This window comes from Archocentrus centrarchus (assembly GCF_007364275.1).
Source record: "Archocentrus centrarchus isolate MPI-CPG fArcCen1 chromosome 18 unlocalized genomic scaffold, fArcCen1 scaffold_23_ctg1, whole genome shotgun sequence".
NCBI classification, from domain to species: domain Eukaryota; kingdom Metazoa; phylum Chordata; class Actinopteri; order Cichliformes; family Cichlidae; genus Archocentrus; species Archocentrus centrarchus.
In genome coordinates, this window is record NW_022060145.1 from 1,258,509 (window position 1) to 1,281,968 (window position 23,460).

General features: G+C 41.6%; 1 protein-coding gene across 1 annotated transcript in view; it reads left to right on the forward strand.

Annotated features, from left to right (window-relative positions):
• Nucleotides 1-13,708, forward strand: part of LOC115775131 (mitogen-activated protein kinase kinase kinase 11) — a 44,607-nt gene extending 30,899 nt beyond the window's left edge. Inside the window, exons 6-10 of the mRNA XM_030722641.1 lie at nt 2,179-2,295; nt 6,394-6,568; nt 6,666-6,778; nt 6,953-7,567; nt 10,387-13,708. Of these exons, the coding sequence (XP_030578501.1) occupies nt 2,179-2,295; nt 6,394-6,568; nt 6,666-6,778; nt 6,953-7,567; nt 10,387-10,976 (1,610 nt within the window). The 3' untranslated portion in view covers nt 10,977-13,708. The remainder of the gene's footprint in view (nt 1-2,178; nt 2,296-6,393; nt 6,569-6,665; nt 6,779-6,952; nt 7,568-10,386) is intronic.
• The last annotated feature ends 9,752 nt before the right edge of the window (nt 13,709-23,460 follow it).

The window sequence follows — 23,460 nt, forward strand, 5'->3', positions numbered from 1 at the left end:
TTGTAGCATGGCTCTTTGGAAAATTGCTATCAGGGCTGAACTCATGTAAAGATTGACATATTGAAAATGAGGCTGCAGAGAGGTGCAGTTTTCTGCTGTTATACAAAGTCTCTGTAATTTTTAACTTGTGTTTTCAGCAACCCCCTTCCCATCTAAAAAAAAAAAAAAATTCCTTCAGAGGTGGATCAGAGGTCTTACTTGCCGATTTCTACACTGACCAGCATTCCCTTTGTCCTCCTGTTTTCCTTCTCTTACTCACCTGACTGCCGTTTCTTGTCCTGGGCTATCACAAAGTCACACAGTCTGCAGCAGTTCACATCAAGTGTTTCAAAGCATGTATTTTGGGCTGAGCAAGCATGCATAAATGCGCTGTGTGTGTGTGTGTGTGTGTGTGTGTGTGTGTGTGTGTGTGTGTGTGTGTGTGTGTGTGTGTGTGTGTGTGTGTGTGTGTTGTGCGTGCGCGCTGTGGTTAGGCCTTTCCCAGCAGCAGCAGGGCGGTGATGTGGTGGTAGTGGTGGGGGGTTGATGAGAGGGGAGAGTGAGCCAACCACGCCTCGACACTTCCTGTCCATGGATACACTGCTGGCTGGCCTCTCTCACTTTCTTGCTCTCACTCTGTGCCTCTCGCTCCCTCTTTCTTTTTGAGCATACCTTCCTCACCCATTTTGTCTCGCTCCCTTTCCTCTCTAGCTCCCTGGTCAGTGTTTTTATTCTCCTTACTATATGTGCCTCGATCCCTTTCTTTTTCTTTCTTTTTTCCGCTTTCCACCAATATTATTATTGCCTTCTTTTCATCCTGTAGTATTCCTGCAATTTATACCCTGAAGTAACACATATATTGTGTGTGTGTGTGTTTGTTTTTTGGGTGGTTTTTTATAACGGTGCAAATTTTTATTTTTTTTTTAAAGAACATTTCAAAAACAAAAAAATGCTATTAATGCTATGCTACTAATAAATGGCTCTATTTTCCAGTTCTATATACTATGTGTGACAGTTATTCACTATTTTTGCTAACTAGCTAAAGTTAGCTACCTCATGTGCTAAACTACTAGCATAGCAACATGTAACAGCAAACTTTAGCCAACAGCAGCAAGTCGTTGCTGAAACCTGATGTGTCCTTTGTGGAGTTTACAATTTATGCTAAAGCATAGAACAATGTTAATATTGTATTATCTGTAAACCTTTCCAAGTAAAATCACTTCAGGGTTTGTAGTTGAACATTAACGTTAATCGCCACTTTTTAAATGTAAGTAATTTGAGAACACATTTAATCATTTAAGGGTACATGCCAAAAATTGAAGGGAAGGAATTAAAAAAGTCAAGGCATAAAATAAGGAAGTGAGAATAGGAAATGGATGTTTTCAGTGTAAATTGTTAAAACACAACATGGGTTGTGTAGCTCAGAATTTGCAGTGCTGCTATTTATCTGCAGCAAGCTATAAACTTCTATTCACCCATTGCTGCTAGTAGCGTGCTAAATGCTCGACACATATACGGAGTAAGGCCTTCGGTAAATCCTCCAATTATCCATCTGCCTATATAGAGTTCAATAGTGATATTCCGGAATTAACAATCCCGTTTATATTCTCCATAGGGATTTTTGATTACGAGCCATAATGTTGTAACCATCCAAAGCGCACTCACTATGAGCTATAACCTTGCGAAATGATGATACGGGCGCAGAAACCACAGATCTGTATGATGCCAACCTTGTTTTCGCTTCAGTGTTCTCGAAAGAACTACTCTACGCACAATCCTAAATCAAAATAATCTCTGATTGGTGGAGATTACTGTAACCATGGAAATGTTTAAACCCACAAATATTAGGTTGCTTAGTGAGCATGAAACTTCAGAAACTGTGAAAGCGGTGATTGCAGTCAGGACTGTACCCTACCAGTGACTGGGATCAAATTTACACACAGCACAAACTGCAAAATATATTTATTTATATATGCTGATAAGTTTTACTGTTGAACACATAGTGTTGTCTTTCACATATACCCAATATAGACATGTAAAGAAACACTGTGATTTTTCTTTTTTTTTTACAACAGCAGAACTCTAGGCTATTTTAGAGAAATAAGGAAGTTTAAAAAAAAAAGTGTTGCAACCTTGAAAACAACCGCCATTTCTTGGATGTATGAATGTCAAACATCCTGTCATATGTGTGCGTTTCAGATTTCATCCACAAAATTACGGTGCAGGCATCCCCGGGCCTGGAGAAGAGGCGGAACTCTCCCGATTTGGGTTCAGGCTCCTCGCCGTCCTTTGGGCCACGTTTCCGTGCAATCCAGCGTGAGTGCATTCATTTTTTTTATGTGTACATATTGTATGTCTGGGTGCTTCCCAAGACGCTGAAAAAAGCAAAAGAATAGCGTTTCTCGTCATCTTGCATGCACACACACTCTGTTGCAACATTACTTGTCTCCATTTCCAAATTTTCTCCTTTTATGTGCTCTCAAACACCCACTCATCTTTTTGTCTTCCCGTTTCCCCGTGGGCCCCAGCTCTCTTTCGCTCTCCCTCTCTCTGCTCTGTCTCTCTCTCACACACCCTTTTCCCTTTTCAATAGTGTGTTCCAGTCCAAATATTATCTGACTTCCTCTCAGCAGCTCAGCACTTCTCAGCAGCTTTTATTTTTTTTTTTTTTTTGTTTTTTGTTTTTTCCACTGTTGCCTTGCTCTGCACCCCTGCTGACTGCAGTTACATCAATGCTGCAGTGGGGGGAGCTATTCAGCTATGTTTTCCAGGGCAGTCAGCATCCACAGTTTTATATGCATGTAGTGGCTACAGTGCGGTTTACTGAATTAAAAATAAGCAGGGAGGAATTCATTGCTCCAGGAGAAAGGGGTTGAGAAGGGTTGCTGCAGCTGCAGCAGAGATGTACAATGCATGTCTGCTGCCGCCTTCTTAGACAAACGCACTGAGATCTTTCCCTTTGGAGGGGAAATTGTAGCCAGTAGGTCACAGGGCATTTTAACAGAACCCAAAAGGAAATTTGTGGTGTAGCAACAGGCAATAAAAGGGACTTCACAAAACAATTACCACCGCGGGTTAACATAAAAGCACAAATTGCAGTGAAACATTTATGTGTAAAAGTGGTTAGTCAGTCTAAAACATCTGCCAGCGTCATTTATTCATTAAGTAGTGGGCTGGATTTCTTTACTTCCTAATGACTCTCCTTAATGGCAGTCACTAAGCCATGAGTGTGCCTGTCATTAAAATGTGTTTAGTGGATATTTATGCTTGCCCTCTCAGTAGCAAGCACTGATTTATTGCTAGGGCCTCCCAAACTGATTTGTCTAGAGAACTGCCAAATTGATTTGCATTAGTCCACAGAGCTAGTTTCCACTGTGCCATGTTTTTTACTGAATTAGATATGAAGAATATTAAACTGCCTCTTATTTTTAGAGAGTTTTTGAACTCTGCGGTTGTAATAGTTTGCGTTTTTAGCATCTCAGTAGGCTGGCTGTGTCATTTGTGTTGGCAGCTTATGGATACTGCTTCCATCATTTATTTATTTAATTTTTCTATCTGCGGGGGCAGGATTAGATTTGGTTCTATTAGCCCTTTTCCTTCTTCCAGTTCCAGTACCTGAGGTACAGCAGTCTAAATTCGTATGTTTATTTGATGATCTAAATGCTGTAGAGCTCGGGAATTGCAATGCATTCTGAGTATTCCCTGCCATGTTGTTGTTCATGCAAAATCAAAGCAAAGATAGACATCAACAGGTAGTAAGGAAGAAAACACACTAATGAATGCTAGGAAAAAGACCCGTGACAAGATTAGTAGCATGATATGATACAGAGAGCAGCTGAACAACAAGGCAAAGGAGTGTTGGCGGGAGGGGTTGCACATGTTCTTTGGCATTTTCTCTAAAAACATTTGTGGTGAGCACTTACACATCAAACAAATGAAGAATTCTAAATTGCTTCAAGTTTGCATTCATGCATGTGGGCCTCAGTCAGGCTCTCTCAGCCACTGAGCCATGGCTCTGTCATACATGCAGCCGTTTTTGCATTTTTTGCTTCTGTGTGTTCGAGGTGTAACGATGGGACCCGGTCAGGATCACATTGTTGCATTTCATAAGCCGGTCTGCCTCAGTCTTAAAAGCATAAAGATTTTGTTAGCTTTACTTATGTTGCGGCAGCCTTACAGCCCGTAACCATGCAACAGTTTGATGTCTGCCTGAAGTGTAACGATAGCATCCAGTCAGGATCACACTGTTGGATTTCAGAAGCTTTTTAAAATACAAAAGCATAAAGATTAGCTATGCTGCCATGTAGCTACAGCCAAGATAACTGCTGCATCAAAGGTGTGTAACATAGCAACAACCGTACGACACTTGTAAGTTATAATTATAACTTTCAAGTATGACAATGTCATGATCACATATCTGAAATGCTGTTTAAGGTCACATTTTTCCTTCTTCCAATTGCTACCCAAAGCATACGTGGTTTGCTCCACAAGCTGTTTTTTTGTCATTCCATCTGCACAGTTGTGCCATTTTATAACACACCAGCTCAGCATTCTGATGTGAGGCTCTAATGCCCACAATTTAACTTTCAAACCCAAAAGCAGTATCTATCTCTGTATGTTCCACTATCAACTCACACTCACGTGAACAACGGTCCCCTAATGCTTTGTGTTGTGACATCATGATCCCGAGCTCTGTAGATCTAAAACAGAGCTGCTCATAAGTCGGTCAGCTCATCACTTTGGTAAAAAAAAAAAAAAAAGAAATCAAGTTTTCATTCATATTCTGAATTTTGTCACTAAAATTCATCATCCACAGAGGAAAAACCATACTGGCTAAGGCAAACCCTTGACTTTTACCTTTAGTCTTACCCTGCATTCTTTGATATGTGGTATTTAGATAAACAAAATCAATGTGAAATTTAATACAGAAGAAGATAAACTAACTTTGGAAATACTTTGTCTAATGCTTTAATTTATATATATATATATATAAAAAAAAAAAACATCCTCATGGAACTTCTGGCATGGCTGTAGACAGAGTATATCCACACAATGCTGTTTTTGTTTAAGGAAAAAAACAAACTATCTTCTACATCTAGGACCTTTAGACCTTTGGAAGCACTGCAGACCTTGTTTTTCATAGAATTTACAATAGATGGCCATAGCGTCAGTGCGCAAGTGCCTTGAACCTGCATTCTTTCTCACGCCCAGCAGGGGGGCACCTCCTGTGGTTGTAAAAGGAAGCCTGGCTGTATAGAGCTTATATGCATAAAAATATTTTAATCTGAAGGGATTTCCTCATTTAAATATAAAATCCAACCCTGCTTACACTGGCACACAGATATGCTCGTGTGTTACAGACATAATTTTTTTTTAAGCATTTTTCTTTCTCTGTTAATGTAAAGATTTGATCAGCGTGGGGCAGAGGAGCTTTACACAACGATTAGAAAACGTATTCTGTGAAAGCACGATAATATTAACAGAGACACACTGAAAAAGGAAAAGAGTTCAGAGGAAAAAGCACAGTGTGATCTTTATGAAACTGCAACGCCATCAGCCTTCTGTGCTTGCTTTGAAAACATAGCGCTGGAGAGTGATGGGCGGTGAAGTGCATCAGCCAGGCCTCCACTGCTGTGCAGGCCAAAGGACATAATACAGCATGTCCAATCAGAGAGCATATTTACCTTTTCCCATTTCTGAAGCTGAAATGAAATGAAAGTGGAAATCATTTGGGGGGTGCAGAACCTTAATTCAAAGGAATAAAGTGAACACTTTAAAGTTTTCTTGTGGTGTGTGCAGTATGTAACTGTGGCGCCCATTCCAATTATAGCTCTTTTGGCATGTTGGGTGTTGAGATGCTGAGAAGGATGCTTGAGGCTTTAGGAAGAGTGTGATGGATTCCATGTGTTGCGAGGTGTTGTGACAGTAGAGCCCGGGCTCACTGAAAGTTCACATGCTGTTTACACACATTGTTTTAGCAGCACAAGCCCGTTGGTGTGCCGCTAAAATCTGGCAGGTGCAATTCAGCTTTTATTAGACCTCTGCGTTTCACTTCATCCCCCCACTCCCCCCAACCCCCAGGTAACTTTGGCTCCTTTTCTCACACTTCATGCCTTGTGACACTTACGGCTGTTATTGCAGTATAAGCTGTAGCCAGATGATCTATTTTAAAGTCCACTGGGGCTTAAACTTTGGAGAAATATGAGTTGAAAAAGCACATTCGAGTTTCTTGAGTTCTAGCTGGAAGAAGACTCAGTTAAGGTCACTGTGTTAGAGATGATTGTATGGCTGTGTTGATTTGTTATTGAAATCTGACTTTTAAATTACTCACCCCATTAGAACACACCTAAGCACAGTGCATACTGATAATATGCAAGCTTATACTGATTTCATTCTCTCGCCCCTTTTCTGCAGTTACTCCCAGTGACAACAGCAGGACATTTGGTCTCAGCTCGGTCCGGCCATCCCTAGATACCTCTTCTCATAAGCAAGTCAATGGAGACCTAAGGTTGAGCCCCCATTGGAGGCCACAGAGCCCAAAAAGTCCCAAAAGTCCTAAAGTCCTGCGCCTTAGTCCCCAGGAAAGCAGGTACAGCAGGGTTGCTCTTTCTTTCTGTGTGTATGGATTTGATTACAATGTGCTTAGTTTATCGCCATGCTTTAATTGAAAGTTCTCTTGTTTTCAGCCTGTCGATGAGAGCTAAGCTCCTGGAGGCAGACAGTAATGAGAATGGAGACTCCAAGGCTGACTTTGAGGAGTACCGACCTTCCACACCAACCCCTACCCCTGCTCAGAACGGTATCCACTGCCCTCCACCATCAGCCTAACTACCTTGTCTTCCACTAGCCACCTTTCTAATTCACACTGGCATGATTGTGAATTATGAATTGAAACTGTTGAATTATAGATATGTTCAGTGTTCTCCTACATTGGGCTCTCCTTCTGTCTTTTAAAAACTTTCTCTTTCTGCAGGCTCGTCAGTGAAGGATAGCCCGTGGCTTCCTCTATCTCAGGGAGACTCGGGCAGCGAGGAAGGGGGTTCTTCCCCAGCTGGCTCCCCGGGGCCTGACAGGGGGCCTCTCGGTGGCCTGATTAACAGCACCCACCGAGCCCTGTTGAGCAGCGGCTCCCTCCTCGCCTCCATAGGACTAGGTCGCTGCCTTGATATTCCCCCAAGAGTGCCACCTCGAACTAACCCACCTAGCTTAGAGGGTCGCACCCTCTCTGAACTTGAGATCTCTCATCCTAAGCCCCTCATTTCAGACCCCCCAGTAGTGGATGATCTCATCACCTTCTCCATCTCTGAGCCTCTCCCCAGACCCCTCTTGGATTTAGCACTGCACTACCAAGAACTAAAGCCCTTACCCCTGACGCCGCCTCCACCAAACCCTCGCGAGAGGAGCAGCCACCGGACGCCGCACAGTCCACAGAGTCCCAGCAGTGCCCCCATGCAGCACGACAGGGCCAGCCCAGGGGAGTGGACCCACACTTACAGTTCCACTAACGGGGAGCTGAGCAGTGAGGCCTGGGAACACAGATCTGACAGGAGGAGGAGGTCCAGCCAAGGCCTACACACTTCTCAGCTAGGTCAGTCTGAATTTGTTTTAAAGAAGCACCCCCACCAAAAAAATCAAAGCCAGTTACTAGTAACTACTTACTGTGAGGATCTAAAGATTTGTAAAGAACATAGTGTGGAGTTTAAAAAAATGTCTAGAATTGACAAGCAAAAATTCCCTTAAAGGAGACCTGTTATGTCCTTTCTTGACTTTAATAGAGTTGTATGATTTACAGATCAAAACAATCCTCATGAGAATTTATATATTATTAACCTTATCTATATTATTGATATTTATCTCACTTAATCCACGGACGATCACTTGCTAGTTTAATAGCCTTGACCACTTGCTAATCGTGGTAATATTGAACAGTTTAGATAGCAAACTGATGTAATGAAATTCTCATCCCGGTGCGACAGTACCTGATCAGCCACTGGCTAGAACCCTGGGCTTTTCTCCAGACAGATGAAATTATTATTATTTTTAAGTTTAGCTGTTCAATTCCTCTGCATTCCCTCCAGAGCACCGAGTGTGTGTGTAGCATGCCCTAAAATTCAGATCCGGATCCTTTGCCTTGAATAATGTACCTCCTGAGCATTACAATTTTTCCCTCTCACTTCTTTCAGCATTATTTTATTTTTAATTTTTTTTTAAGCAGGATCTTCCTGGCACAGGATGGCCTTCAATGCTGTATGAGCTTTTTCATTTACATCAAAGGGTTAGGGTTTTCTTCTGCTATTTGCATATCTCAGGTAACAGCTGGCCCTTCATACTTCACTGGTAAATATCTGCTAAGCAAAGCTAGCGCCCAGTCTTCTCTTGTTGCCCACCCCTTTCCGAGACAGTTTTCTTTTATTCCAAAGTTAAAGATGAATGCAAACCATGAGGCAGCCCAGCTGAGGTCACAGCAGATTCAAAATTGCTACAAATCTATTCTTGACCTCACTGCCTCAGGAAGATTTGGAATGTGGCTGAAGTGCTGCTTCTCAGGGTTGGGATGCCAGTCTCTTTAGCATTAGTATCACCCTCAAAAATCACGAAATGTGTCATGTTTTGTGTTTAAATTCATTGTGTTTCAGCAGCACATTCATTTACAGTACAGTCACCTTTTTTTTTTTTTTTTTTTTCCCTCCGAAGGCTAATATGAATTTCTTAGAAACGCTGGCACACTTCAGAGCTGTAATGAAGGAGGCATGAGTATTGGTTGTTCTAAGAGCGAGTGGGCTTCAGGATGGCTTTAAGAGTGCCCCTGGGTAACATTTCACACTCTATATATGGTCCTGTTGAGTCACAAAGCTTTAAATTCTCCACAGAGCGGTTTTTCTTTCCCAGCTCTACCCGCAGGTACTGAGCAGACGAGCCCTCGCCTGTTCCGCTGCTAACAACCGTGATCTCACAAACCGTGCGCGCCTGTTACATCAGTCGCACAGAGGCAAAAAGCCACACATAATTAAACAGCGAGTGTTTTAGCTAAACATCTTATTATGTTTATTGACTGTAATGACTCAGACTCAGATGCATAGACGTACCGCCACAAGGTTACTGGCGGATAATGTGCATTTGAAAGAGATGAATTCAGAGGATTCCTTCCTCTCCTTTTTTGTTTTTTGTTTTTTCTGCTCTCATGTGACTCCTGATTGCGCTTTCTTGTCAGCTGAATAGCTTAGCAGCCTCGGAGAGTTGCTGTTGATGTAAATAATGCCATTTGGCAGACACGTCACATTTGGAACTAGCAAATGTTCATTCGGGCTGATTTATACTGAGTTTAATGTTCCTGTCGGTGCTAATTTACACTGTCTGCTTGCCACTGTTGCAGCTCTGACAACAAGCTATGTTATACTTAATTTAAACTAATTGCATCAGCATTCTGTGCTGGTAATTGTTACATTTCTTTTTGGAACAATAATGTACCGATTTCATATTACTGTTTGGATCAGTTTCATCACAGTGTTTGGCAGAATTTAGTTGGAGAGGAGTGCGTAAGCGCACTGGGCCAATTCTACGGTATTTTGAGAGTCATTTGCAGATTAACAATTAAACTCTTCAAGCAAGAAAGTTAAGATGATGAAGGTGTTTAATATGTTGAATATTCAGCCTTTTTCTCATATTCTGAAAAGGGGCACTTCACGGATTTTTCCACTTACCTCAAATCAGTAATAATCAGTAGCAATGTTGTCATCAGGGGGGGTGTCTTAAATTAGGGGTGGTGTCCAACAATGGATATTTTTGCCACATCTTCTGAAAATTGGGAATGCTTCAGAGTGATTTGGAATGCAACACTTTGATATGGAATATCCACAAAAGCAATAACAGAGTCCATTTTGAAGCAGGCCTTGCAAACTGATTGTTTCTTAACTGGTAGACCCACAGTGAATAAAATGTTCACTGTGGGTGTGTTCGCATTACCTTCTCCTCACTTGTTGTTCAGCACTTGTACAGACAGCTAGGGAAGTGCCTGTTGGGGTCCACTGTGATTGGACTGCTGGGTAAAAAGAAAAATGAGCACAGTGTTGTACCCACATTTGACTGGCTCTGTTTGTCTGACTTTGAATGACTTGAAGAAATGGTAGGTCCTCAGCAATGAAAAGACGCCCCGCATCTTGTCATACACCTGGCATTTTTAGCTGCTTGCCAAAATGTACTTGAGTTGCAAGCAAATAAAATGTGCACCCCCTTAGAGTAAAATGCTTTGGTGGACGCACCACCTTACACTTAAGGTTTATACTTAAAAAAAAAAAGTGTACTAAAATGGCTCCACTGTTTTCCAGCTATCAAACACATAGTTTGATTATATGCATTGTGTATTTTAGTTTCCCATTAATGTTTTTATTTCCTTTATGTTCTTTTTAGTTTTGGACCTGCCGTTGTGCCAAGACACACAGGACTTTGATGATAAGCCTTTTCTCCACACCAACCCTGCGCTCTGGAGCCCCAAAACGCGCCGCCTGGAGGTCAGCGTAATTCCTCGGCCCCGCCCGTCGCCCATCCGCCCTCGCATCGACCCTTGGAGCTTTATCTCAGCAGGCGGCGGAAACTCAGGTGGTGGGCGCAGCCCACACCGCTCGGAAAGCAGCTTACTGAGCTATCAGCCATCACCCACCAACCCCTTCACCAACTGTGACCCTTTCCCTTCTCCTGACTGTGACCCCTTTGCCCTCAAGGCTGATCCTTCAAGCGGCTCGGACTCAGCCTCACCCTTTGACCCCTTCTCAGCTCCCTTTCCCACATCCCGTTCTGCCCCGTGTTCTGCCAACGGCTCTCCCACGCTGCCCTCATTCCGTATAGCACCCATCAACTCAGCTGACTCAGCCCTTATTGACTTTGGCTGTGGGGCCTGCAGCAAGCCTCTGGATGGCACCAAAGAGAGGGCTCACCCCCGCAGGATACTGGGGCTCAAGCCCTTCAAGTCCCCGACGCAACTCAGAGACGACAGGTTCTAAATCCAGCCTTACCCCTGAATAGTGGCTTATTCTCATTTATAGATGTTATGAGCTGTGACTTTTATCACAGGAGCACAGTCCGGGACCCTTTCCACTACTATGTCCTACAAGGATTTGGAATTTTATAAAAAATGTAAAAAAAATAAATAAAATAAAAAAAAAACACACTCATCACTCAACCTACCAAGGGAGGATTTCTCCTATGGGAGCGCCAATCATCACAGGTCTTATTTATACACCAGCCTGCTGCTTTGGAAACCAGAAAGCCAGTGAAAGGTGGTACAATGAATTGTGGGATAGCTGCCTGTGAACAAATAGCTGGTGCCCATTTCGTTCTTGCTCTTTTTTTTTTTTTTTTCCCTGTTTCTCCATCCCTTTGAAGGATCAGAATACAGATCACTAGTCCTATCTTCAGATTCTATCACTGCTACTGCTCATATCACCTGCTTTCATCTCCCCTTACCTTTGAAGCATTGTGACAATGCAGAGGTGGATAAGGCGACTTGCACAGCTTCATCTGCCTCTACCTCTCTGCAGACTGAAAGCCTTCAGGACAATGGAGAATTGGAGTGCCTTATTTCATGAAGTGTTTTTAATATATATATCTTTTCAAGGCTCTTTGAATGATTAATCTGGTGCGTAGGGAAGATGCTATGAATCTGGCTTAAATTTGCAAATCAGCTTAGCATTGCAGTGCAAGAAAAATATCATCTGTATGTATGTCTAGACTCATTGTTCAAAGAAAGCGTGCTGTTTCTTTTTTTCTTTTTCTTTTAACTGCGTCTGCCTGTTGCATTATGGGAGAAAGCACTCAGTGGATATTCTAGGTTGCTCAAGGAATCCAGGATGAAACCATGACCCAGGCATTCCATTTGGAAGCAGATAACATTCCAGTCACATTCTCCGGGAAATGCCAGGGATTGGACAGATTCGTTCAGGCTGGCAGGCGACACAGCACAGGAAACAAGACAGGGGTGCCCTCTGCATTCCCTTCATATGCCAAAGAATGCCACTGTGACCATGTAAGGCCCGGGACGAAGGCTGTTTGCAAATACGTTGTTTTTACCTCCTTACAGAGCCAGAACAGCACAGAGAAAGCTGACACAATCACAGAGAGTATTTGAACATATGGTTATTTGATATCCATAGTGTCTAATCAACACTTGATGCTATAGGAGGTTTAACAAAGTACTTTAAAAGAATTTTAAAATACTTAAAAACAAACAAAAAAAAACAGCTTAATTTATAAGAATCTCCAAAGTCTCACAAAGCCAACCCAGAATTTTGAGTTTCTGTCATTGAAAAAATATGAGCCAGAAAATAATGCCTGATTTTTTATTTTTTTTAATTTCCCCATAGAGTAAGATGTGAAGATTGGAACCATTCTCATAAACCTTTCCCACTGTATTCGTAAAGCCGATAGCTACAGAATGGTTAGCATAGCTTAATATGGAAGAACCGGTAAAAGCTAGTTCAGGGAAAACATTCCAGAGATCTGTGACTCGTATTGACTTCCAGTCACTCATCGAGTCTGCTAAACCACCAGCTGATGATCTCAGAAATCACTGCTCATGGCCCATAAAAGCCCCTATAAAAATCGCAACTCGGTGCTTTTCCAGTAAAGCTTTGTGCTTATTAAGACTTAAAAGTAGCGGGAAACAGATGTTACCTTATCTTGTTTTTTTGTTTTGTTTTTTTTTTTTCTTAGCTGCCTTCATGTTTTCTGTACTGTTATGAGAATGGTACTGATATTCTTATTGAATTCATAAGATAACAAGTCTTTCTCCAGAATGTTTCCTTAAGCTCTTGATAGGTAATGTCCATTACAGTATATAATAATACCCTGGCTCAGCAGGTGTTTTAGGCTTTGTGAGACCAGCACAGTCCCTCCACTTTATCGATTTTAGTTTTGCTAAAAAGATCTGGTGATTTCCTGCAGAATAACTGTGATGCCATTTTTAGATACTACAAAAACAGATGCAGCAATACGGGGAGACGTTCACTGTACAGATGTGGCAATATCAGGTTTTTAGCCTCAGCACACCAGAATGCACTACAGCAATAACTCAAAAGCTTCCTCTTGGTTCGCAGTCATTACCCGTATTGATCATTCTACACCAATCAACCACAACATTAAAGCCTTGGAGAGGGAAAGTGAATAATTTTCATATGGATACATGTCATTTTCTGCTGGGAAACTTTGGATCCTGGCATTCATTTGGATGTTACTTTGACACGTGTCACCCACCTAAATATTGCTTCAGACCAAGAACCCCCCTCCTCAAAAAGCCCAAGGCGCGCTGGATTTGGCCCCCCCCCCAAACTCCCTAGATCCAAACCTGGTTCGGCATTAGCAGGATGCACTTGAACACGCCTGCGATCCACCAGATCCAAAGGATCTACTGCTAACTTCCCAGTGCATGCAGAATTGCATTCTTCTTCATGTAATTCTGAAAGCAAACAGAAGCCCCAGACAGTATTATGTGGTTTTAATGTTGTGGTAGATATGTGTTACATGCTAAACGTAATATGTTCACACTTTCTCAGGGATGTTTTTTTTTTTCTCTAAAATCATCCTGAGGAATGTAGTGGAGTGAGTCAAAATAACTCTTGCATTGTCATAAAAACAGACTGCTGATGCGTAACAACTTCCAAGGGTGTGGGGATGTGTGTGTCTGTAGGTTTTTTTTATTTTTTGGTTGTTTTTTTTTTTTTTAATGGCAGTCAGCTCAAGCATGCGGTCTGACTCAACCAGTGTAAGTGAAACATGTAAGCAACTGGGAGACCCACCTACTTAGAGCACAAACTCTCAGCCTGTCAACGATGGCTTTACTCTAACGTTACAAACTACAAATGCTGATTTGCTTCATCACTGTCACCGTGTCATTGGAGGACAATAACGGCTTTGTTCCGTCGAAGAGTGAAAACCTTGTCTCCAAAGGGGGAAAGCTTTGTGATTAGCCTAATAATCCCACTGACGTACAGAGGAAGCTGATAGTGATAATTAGCCTCATGATAAGAGCAGGGAGCATAACAAAGCGCTCAGATATTTGGTTAATTAATTTGCCCCGATGTTACAAAAATGCCCTGCATATCTGGTCGCGCCCCGCTCCGGCTTACATCTAGATTTGAGCTGTGCTCTTTCACATGCATAAAGTTTCAAAGAGAGGTCGAGCCGCCTTCTCTCGCTCCCATTTCTTTGTTTCTCTGTTGCCAGTGGCTACAGCTGCTGACCGGACTTCATCTTCACTGTCAAAGCGCACTTCTTTTTTTTTTTTTTTCTTTTTTTGCATCTTCACCCCTTGGGTGATTTGGGAGATAGTTCTGCTCCTTTCATTTTGTTCTTCCTTCACTCCCTTCAGATCTGGAAAGTTTTTCTTGCGGCCTGTTTTGTCCTGACAGTGCAGAGCATTCAGTTCAGTCACACCAGGTTTCTATGTGGGTAGAAGAGATGGCATTTGTTCTAGGACAGAGTCCATTTACAGAGGAGTGCTCATTTTACCAAGGCGTTTCAGTTTGAAATTGAAAGCTGTATTGTGTACTTCTTTGGCACATAAGTGTGTCTGTCCTCTACTGGGCATCCAAATTGTAGTCGACTTGTAAAGGTCTAATTTTTTATTCTTCAAATGAACGAGCTGCTACATGTGTGGGTGTCTTGTCCCGACTCCATCTGATGGCAGAAGTTTTAGATTGGGTGAATAGCCTGTTGTTACAGAGAGGGGTGAGATGTGGCAAATTGTATAAATCCACTTTTTAACTCTTCTTGAAAGCATTTCCGTGAGTTGTGATTTGAAATTGGATGGAGGTAGTTGTCAGGAAAAAAAAAATAGGACCTAGTTCAGAACATTGCCTACTGTCTCGCCTCCGCACACCTGGCAACTGCTGCGGAAAGTGGGTGTGAATGTCAGTTTGCCTGGTTGGGAAAGAGAAAAAAAAAAAAAAAAGTTGTTGTACGAACCCCTTGGATTGTGAGTTAGTAAAAGAGGATACAGATGCTGTTAGACAATCTGACACAGGCTGAGTTTAACCAAGCTGCAGTTTTTCATGTAAATGTCCGTGTAGTCCCTGGAGGGCTGCAGAGTTCCACTGTTCTGAATTCACAGGTAAAAGCAATTACATATAGGTCACCGTTCCAAATCTGACAGGCTTACCCGAGCAGTGTTAGACAGCTTGCTTGTCTAAAGCTTGACGTTGACCTGTCGTCCAACCGAGCAACTCACCTGCCATCACCTGGACACGAATCTTCTTCATGCCGAACAAATCTATGAGTATAGAAAATTGTTTATCCTTCAGCAGTGTTCTCCACCTTTCTCTGCTCTCTTGTCCTCCCCACTGACATTTTAAAGACATGACAAGTGGCGAGTTATTGCCTCATCTGTTCATGTCAACACACCACAAAGTCACAACAGCTATCTTCTGAGTCATTACACTTGGGTGGCTGTTATTTTCAGCAGATGCTCTGTGAGCCCCCACCCCCCCCCAAAAAAAGAAAAAAAAATATAGACGAAGGAAATCGAGATGATTGAAACGTCTGGCAGGTTATTTCTGTCACAGATTGTCCGTGTGCCAAGCACTCACTTCAGCCTGCCACTCATGTCACGTCTGCATGTTCTCTTGGAGCTAGACTTTAATTTTCTCTGTCCCGATAATGAAAAACACAATTTGGCCTTCACCATCAAGCGTGTGTACAGTGACGTAAAATATTATTTGCAATAACTGCAGTCACTGTGCTTTACAACAATGACTACATTGTTACCTGTAGTCACAGTGGGACACAATGTTTTTCCTCCTGGTAATAAATTCTTAAGGTGGTTAGAAATCTTTCAGGTAATAAATTATTTAGGCTGCACGTGGAATACTTGTACATAGACAAAATCTCCTCCTTCAGTTGTTAATGCGTAATCTGAATTTGATAGATGTATAGTTTGCCCACTGAGGGCAATAAAAGGGACATGTTTTAGGAAGCCTTTTGTGGTCGGGACACATCTGATTCTAGGTTTTGGCTGTCAGATTTAGAAACCATAGCTGCCATTTATCTGCCAGCGCTGACAGCCAGCACTCCAATAAGAAAGTCTTGATGAGTTGATTGTGATGCTCTGCTCTTTCAGGCATCTTCCCATCAGTCATTGGAAATCACTGCCCTGAGTACAGACTGACAGGGAGAAAGGAATTAAAATCTCTACAGGCAAGACCTATATCTGGCCACCAGTAATCTACTTGGAGCCCCTCAGTTTCAGGGAGCAGACTTGATTTGATGATTTTCAAAGTTCAAGCTCAGACCATTACCCCTAATCATTGAATGGCAACTGGTTATTACATGAATAAAATCTAATGAGATGGCACAATGGAGAATCCCTAAGGCCCTGACCCTCATCAAGCCAACAGGCCACTTGTGAGTGGTGGTATTGTTTTAGAATTTTAAAGGTGAAAAATCAAAGCCATTGTGCAGATGGGAAAAAAATAACCCTTATTGAAGGAGGAACAGTGGAATGTGCTGTGTAATGTGACCATTCATTTGGCTTACACTTACACTCACAAGCTTAATTTGGCTTTGTGAGCAGCAGATGTGTTTACATGCATACTTATTACCTGTTTTACGTTGATTAAACCACTGATTCAGCTGTAGCAGTAACTATGTAAAGACTTCCATGGGACTAATACTATTTAGGGACAGTGAGACATCAGTAATAGCTTTATAAATAGTAGTGCCAGGCACTTATGAATTAAGTCTTTACATGTAGAGTTACCCTATGGTGGGGAAAGGCTGAATATTATTACTGCGCTTTGTTCTAGGTAAAGTTAGAAAGCTATATGGGATTGAAAAACTCAATTAGTCTGAGTGCATGAATTGAAGTGATTACTTTACAGTGGCAGAGCAGTGTTCAAGCATACCCTTTTGGAGTTTGACTTGAAGAAAGTCAAGAGGTCCAGTAAAGAATTGACTGTTTCTTAAATTGCTGCAGCTCCAGTTAAAGCATGTTTTCTCTCCTTCATGGTTACCAAGCAAATTGGAGAATGGTTCAATAAGGCTGGATGGAAAAACTCGGGCTGAACATGTGTTGTATTTGCTTTATTGATGAAATTTTACCTTGGCAGGTCAGTGGAGCACATTCTGAAACGATAAAATAGATGGCCTGGCATTTCAGTGGCTTTCACTCCATTTATCTTTGCTGCTTTTGCTTGTTTGTGCTCAATTAAGTGGATGTTACAAATGTACCCGGTTTTCACCCTTGCTCAGTTGTCTCCCAGCTAGCTGTCAGTGCCAGACACACATTATTGCTCGCTCTGGCTCATATTAAACTGAAACACCTGCCCAGGCCTTTGTTTGGCCTTAATCGGGCGAGGCAAAATGATCAAAAATGACCTTTCATCAACTGTACAGGTATAGCACATCCCAATACTGATGTGTCTGTCTGTGACAGGCGCCGCCAGGTGTGCGAGCTAACGCTCAGCCTCTGAAACTGAATATTATTCCTAATTCTTTTCAGTCTGTGCTCTCAAGGCCACCAACTGCTGTCCTTTTTCAGTAAAAAGAAAAACCCTGTGAATAGGAGAAATGAAAGAAAGACCAGTTCATGCCTCTGTATAGAAAGTAAACCAGAATTTTATTTATGAGGTTATTAAGTCCAAGGCCCACATACTCACGCCTTCCCTCCACTCAGCGGCATAAAGCAGCCCTGTGGTTGTGATTATTGTTCCGTCTTGCTATTGACACACAATTACCTCGTGATCTTCCTCAAATAAAAGCTGTGCAGCCTGTAAATTATGTTTCTACAGCGCCAAATGTGTGCTGCAAATTAGTTGGTCGAGTAGAGCGCCCGTGTGTCTTAAATATAAAAAGTGAGAGTTTGAATTTTTTTTATTTATACTTGGTAGCATTTTATGATTAAAGGAATGGCTGATAGTTTTGGCATCTTCGTCATAGTCGTATGATGGCTTACTAAATATCAGGATGCATAGGGTAACTACATGTAAAGACTTAATCTAATCTGGGTGGAAACTATAAGATTGTACTTTTACTAATAGAAAGGGGTTAATGTTATGACATTGACCCTAAACAAGTGGCTGGCTGTCTGGTGGCCCGAGCACGTTGTCTGTCTGTTCTATTTCTTTTCTTTCTTTCTTTTATACCAAAATGATAAAAACACAAAACTATAAGCATTATATGACAATAACCATTTCTTTAGACTACAAAAATAGATGTAATTTTATTCAGACTTTTTTCAGAGATGAAAAAACCAAACAAATTTGAATAAAGTCAACTGTTGTGTTAGCTGCAGCCCCAGCTTTTTATCCATTAGCCATTGTTTCAAAGGACAGCTAAGCACAAGTCTTTCTAAAATAACAAGTGGCATGAATTTGCAAAGTTCTGTTTTGGAAAATTGTGACTTCTGCTGACCTCTGTAGACATCTGAGGACACGTGAAATGGGGAGGGGGGGGGGGGGGGGGGGGGGGGGGGGGGCTAGTTTGGACTTTAGCTTTTGGCAGTGGCTAAAACAACGTAGAAAGAATGCTTAAAAAAAAAAAGAAACTTCCAGCATTGTAGATCAAACGGTGACATTTAAGTTTAAAAGAGAAGTGACACCTTTAGTGCTGTCAAAGGTGTCTTCATTTTGGAACCAATCGATGTTAACATTTTACATAAGTGACTAAACTGTTGAGGTTTAACCTGGTTAACGTCTTCTGAGACAGAAATTATTATCCTGAGGCTCGAGGGTATTTAACAGTAGGTGGTCTCTTTCAGGTGCTCACGGTTGGGCTTAAATGACTGAAGGCAATTTGAAACAGTTTAGATGGTACAAATCCCCGTGACTCAGTGGTCAAATCTCTCCCACTCACAGCATCACAGTACTGTGAAAAGACATTCTGACAGCTTCCTGCCAGCCAGCTAAGGACGTTCACGAAATTTATATATGGGGGAAATGTGGATATTTATATATGGCCATCTTTTTTACACACTGGATTAAAACTATTTCTCTCTCAAGATGGCCATGGAGACAGTCCACATTAGGATGATGGAGTGAGTGCTTCATATGAACAAAGCATTTTATAGGTTTTCACTGGAGTATTTAAGATGTATGGGTGCTTCACGTGAGACAGATCAACGTTACATTCCAGTTCTCGTAGTCAACCAAATCTGCATCAAACTGATTTCTCTGCTAGCCCTAGTATTTTGTCTCTGTTGCTGAAAAGCCTGAGAAATGTGCCTGTTAGAGCTTGATCTCCATTTCCTTGTGTACACTGCAGCAAAATCCTACGCTTCAATTGCAACCGAATGTCCCCTTGGGGCACCCATACTGAATCTTTATGATGTGCATAAACTGCTAGATGGAGAGGAGGTGTTTGTAAGTACCTTAAGGTAGCAGACAAGCTGAACCACCTCTCTGCCTTTGTATCTATTTGCTATTTTTGTAATTGTTCCCGATTCATTTCCGTGTCTATTGTGTGTTTTATAACCTAGGTGATGTGATAACACAACTGTTGCATTGCCCTGGCAGCCATTTTTACATCTCTCTCAAAAGTGTCTCTGCTCCTGTGAGTTAGAGGTTTTGCAGTCGTTGGGCTTTGAAAATTCATTCTCGTTGCATTTTTGTGAAATCTCGCACTGGGCTGGGCCTAATCAACTGTTTTTATTGTGCACAAGAGGATTATTTCTGTATACAGTATGTGAAAATGTTTTTATTTCTCTTGACTATTAAAATGGGTTTTAACCTGTGGAGAAAAAAAAAAAAAGGAAAAAAGCTTAAAAAGAGATTAAGACCAAATAAAATGTAACACTCCTGAATTTTTTTTTTTTTGTTGTGCTATTGTTCATGTCAAAGAAAAGGAAAATGTGCAGAACAACAGAATTGGTTGACACAAAGAGAAGCGACACATGATTGGTGTTCAGGCATCCGTAAAACTGTGGTGAAATTGTTGATGTTGTTTTGACTTGATTGATTTTTATTTGTGCCGTTATATTTGGTGTTTGTCATTTTCACACACTTCACTGCCTACATGCCAGTTTGGGGTGTATGAAGCCTTCCACTTTTTCACATAAAGCTCCCTTTCCTTTGAGAGCAAAGCAGAACAACAGCTGAAAATTTTAATGACACCAATGCACAAATAACATTAATAATCTTACATGATCAGTAAAAATCTGTAAACGCAATTTGTTCCCTTTTTGTTGTTGACTCTACCGTGCCAAAGATAGCAGTATAACAGGCATAAATATAGCATTTTTACACCAGCAAAGTGTTTCCCAAAGAGCTATTAGCCAGGATGCGCAGGATATTCTTTAAAAAAAAATCTGAGGAAACTGGACAAGTTGAGGGCAAAAGAAGAAATGATGGGCCTAAAAGAGAGAGAACCTCCAGTCACTGGATATTTTCTCTTTTTTTAGACCATTCTCTGTAAACCCCAGAGATGAAAAATCCCAACAGATCAGCACTTTCTGAAAGACCAGCCTCTCTGGCATGTGATTGGCTAATCAGATATTAGCATTGATGAACAGCTGAACAGGCGTACCCAACAAAGTGGCATTGAGTTGGCCACTAATATTAGCGTTAAGCAACAGTCTAGTAAAAAATTACTATTTCAGTTACCAAAACTGAAAAACACTGCTTGGATACAGTGAACCACACAGCAAAGACAATTTAGTAAAATGCACCAACAGCACAAACACAACGGAGGTCAAATTTTGTGCCTTGAATTAGTGGAGTTGAGGCTACAGCTGTCTGCATTGGGATCCGTGCCAAAGCAGACACCCATCCCCTGCCTTAAGCTTTACCAGCATCCACACTGATAAGGATACCAAAGCTGTTTATTGTATCAGGATGTAAACATGCTCTTTAATGCTGTAAATTTGGATATTTTAACTTCTGTATCTGCATCAGATTTTCATTTTAAAAAAATATTACAGCTGTCACCATACCTGTATACTGCCACATACCTAGTGCCAAATTACCTTTTCACATAGCTGTGGAGTCATTTCATTCTAAAACAGGATCAGAGGATCACTAATATCAAATAGTTTCATCCCCTGTGGACAGTGAATCTCTGCATGAACTTTTATTTCATGCAGCTGCTGACATATTTCACTTGGGACTAAAGTGGTGGACCAACCTGCCAAAATCTTTGTGGCTCGAGAGCGTCCATTCTGGGTTTTTGTGTTCACCTCTATGGAGCCCAGCTGACAGCTCTATTTAAAATTGAAATGTAAAATGATGCCAATCCTGCCCCCAGAAGCAGAAGGAAATATTCTGTTATTACCATATTACGATATCTTTTCACATCAGTCACGGGCCATAAAATGGAATGAAGACTAGCATGGTTCAGTAGAAATAATGACTCTATGTATGTGTGTATCCTCGATTTCTGGATGTGTGGGTGATGCTGTTGTGTCAGTGGTGAGACCTGGTGCTTCACAGCTACATGGCAGGTGATGATGGTGTGAGGACAGCTCTGGTGTGTGTGTGTGTGTGTTTTCCTAAACAACACAAATTTGGGGCTAATTATGCACTTTTTTGTCAGAGTGTTAGTGTTCTCTCTGTTATAGCGTGACTTGCCATGTCAAGTGAATACATAATGAGAGTGTTTCTGATGTTTTTGACCCCAACATAGACTATTCTAAGACCCCTAAGACCTCCCTTCTAATCTTTTTTTATTGGTTATGATGATGAAGGTCAAGCCTAATAGGAGCCCAGTGAAGCCATTTTTCATTTTGTCAGGGATGCTCATGGACTATGGGACTCTACAATATTTGCAAAGCTGTAGAGTTAGCGTAGCTGTAGCGTTCATATGCACACAGTGTAGCAAGTCTATATCAGACATATGATGTTCCTTGTTTGTGTTGGAATGTCAGAGAAACTGAAAAGGACTGCAAGGAGATTTACAACCAATCCAACATAGCAGCAAGTGCACACAGCCACTTTCAAATATCAGATGTCTCCAGGGAGAGGTCATCATCTCCAATATGAATCTGTTTGAAGAGAGTTGAAGGAACAGCGTTGGGTGGTTGACAGGTTGGGTGGACGGACATGCTGAGATGGGCCGCACTTTATGACGATCCTCTCGCTCCTCATCAAGACTGTCAGTCAGGTGAAAAACACAGAGAATGAAGAATCAGCATCAGCGAGGACGTGACAGAGAAACCCTGCAATGGCTGACCCTCCTCTACCCCAGTACAAGTCTCCAAGGCTCTTGTTGCCATGGACACTGGGAATGAGAGTCTGTAAAGCACATTGGTGTGGCTCTGCAGTGCCTTCACACTCGTTTTCTTCTTTCCTTTTCCTTTTTGCATGTGTGTGTGTATATATAATGGAACATTTAGTTTAAAAAAAAATGTTATCCCAGCATGTGAATTAAAGCTGCAGTAATTGATTATTTTTTTTGTTTTTCTCTGGCCACTTGGTGAAGCAGAGAGTTATTTATGCACAAAGCAGCAAAATCATCTAGATGGAATATATTCAGTTTATTTTTGATTAATATGTCCAATATTCATTTAACTTTTAACCCCATTCTGGTTTCTGGTCTCCACTAGCTCCCAAGGGAAAAATCTGCTAAAAATCAGCTAAATATTATCTATAATTATTGACCAATGAATATTAATTGTCCATTTTCTTCTGCTTACCCAGTTGAGGTCAGTGTGGGGCTAGAACCTATCTCAGCCATCATAGGGGTCACCAGTCTCTCACAGGGCTGACACATAGAGACAGACATTCACGCTTATGGCCTGTTTAGAATGAACCTAATGAACCTAACCCGTGCATGTCAGCCAGTAGATTTGAACCAGAGCAGTGTCCTTTGGACAGATGAGAGCAAAGTGGAGGCGATTGGCTATAATGTACAGCACCATGTTTGGTGAGAACCAAACACAGCATATCAGTGTAAACACCTCATACTAACTGTCAAGCATGGTGGTGGAGGGGGTGATGATTTGGACTTATTTTGGAGCCACAGGTGAGTCCGCTGTATACCAAAGTATTTGAATCAGAATGGCAGAAAAAGAAAAGAACCAAGGTGTTGCAGCGGCCCAGTCAAAGTCCAGACCTCAGTGTGACTGAAAGGCTGTGGTGGGACCTGCATAAACAAATGCCCGCGTACCTCAATGAACTGAAGCAATGTTGTAAAGTAGAGTGGGCCAAAATTCCTCCACAATGAGAGTGATGAAGTCACAGAAAACAACTACTCCAAGTTACTGGTGCTAAAAGCAGTTCCACAAGCCACTGAATCATGAGGTGTACTTCGTTTTTAACGGGACCGCAGAGAGTCCTGAGAAAACTTTCTTTGTCACATCACTGTAAATATCTTGTTTTGATGTCCCCATGTGGCCAAAAATTCAATAAAATGCAGCTTTATCTTTTTCCCCACTTCCTCTTAATCCTTGAATGTGAGCTCTTGATATTTTTTTTACTTAGAATGGGCTTAATTTTTCCAATTTTAATATGAATTATAAATAAAATAATCACATATCTGTGTCAGCTCCCCTTTATGTCGAGTATA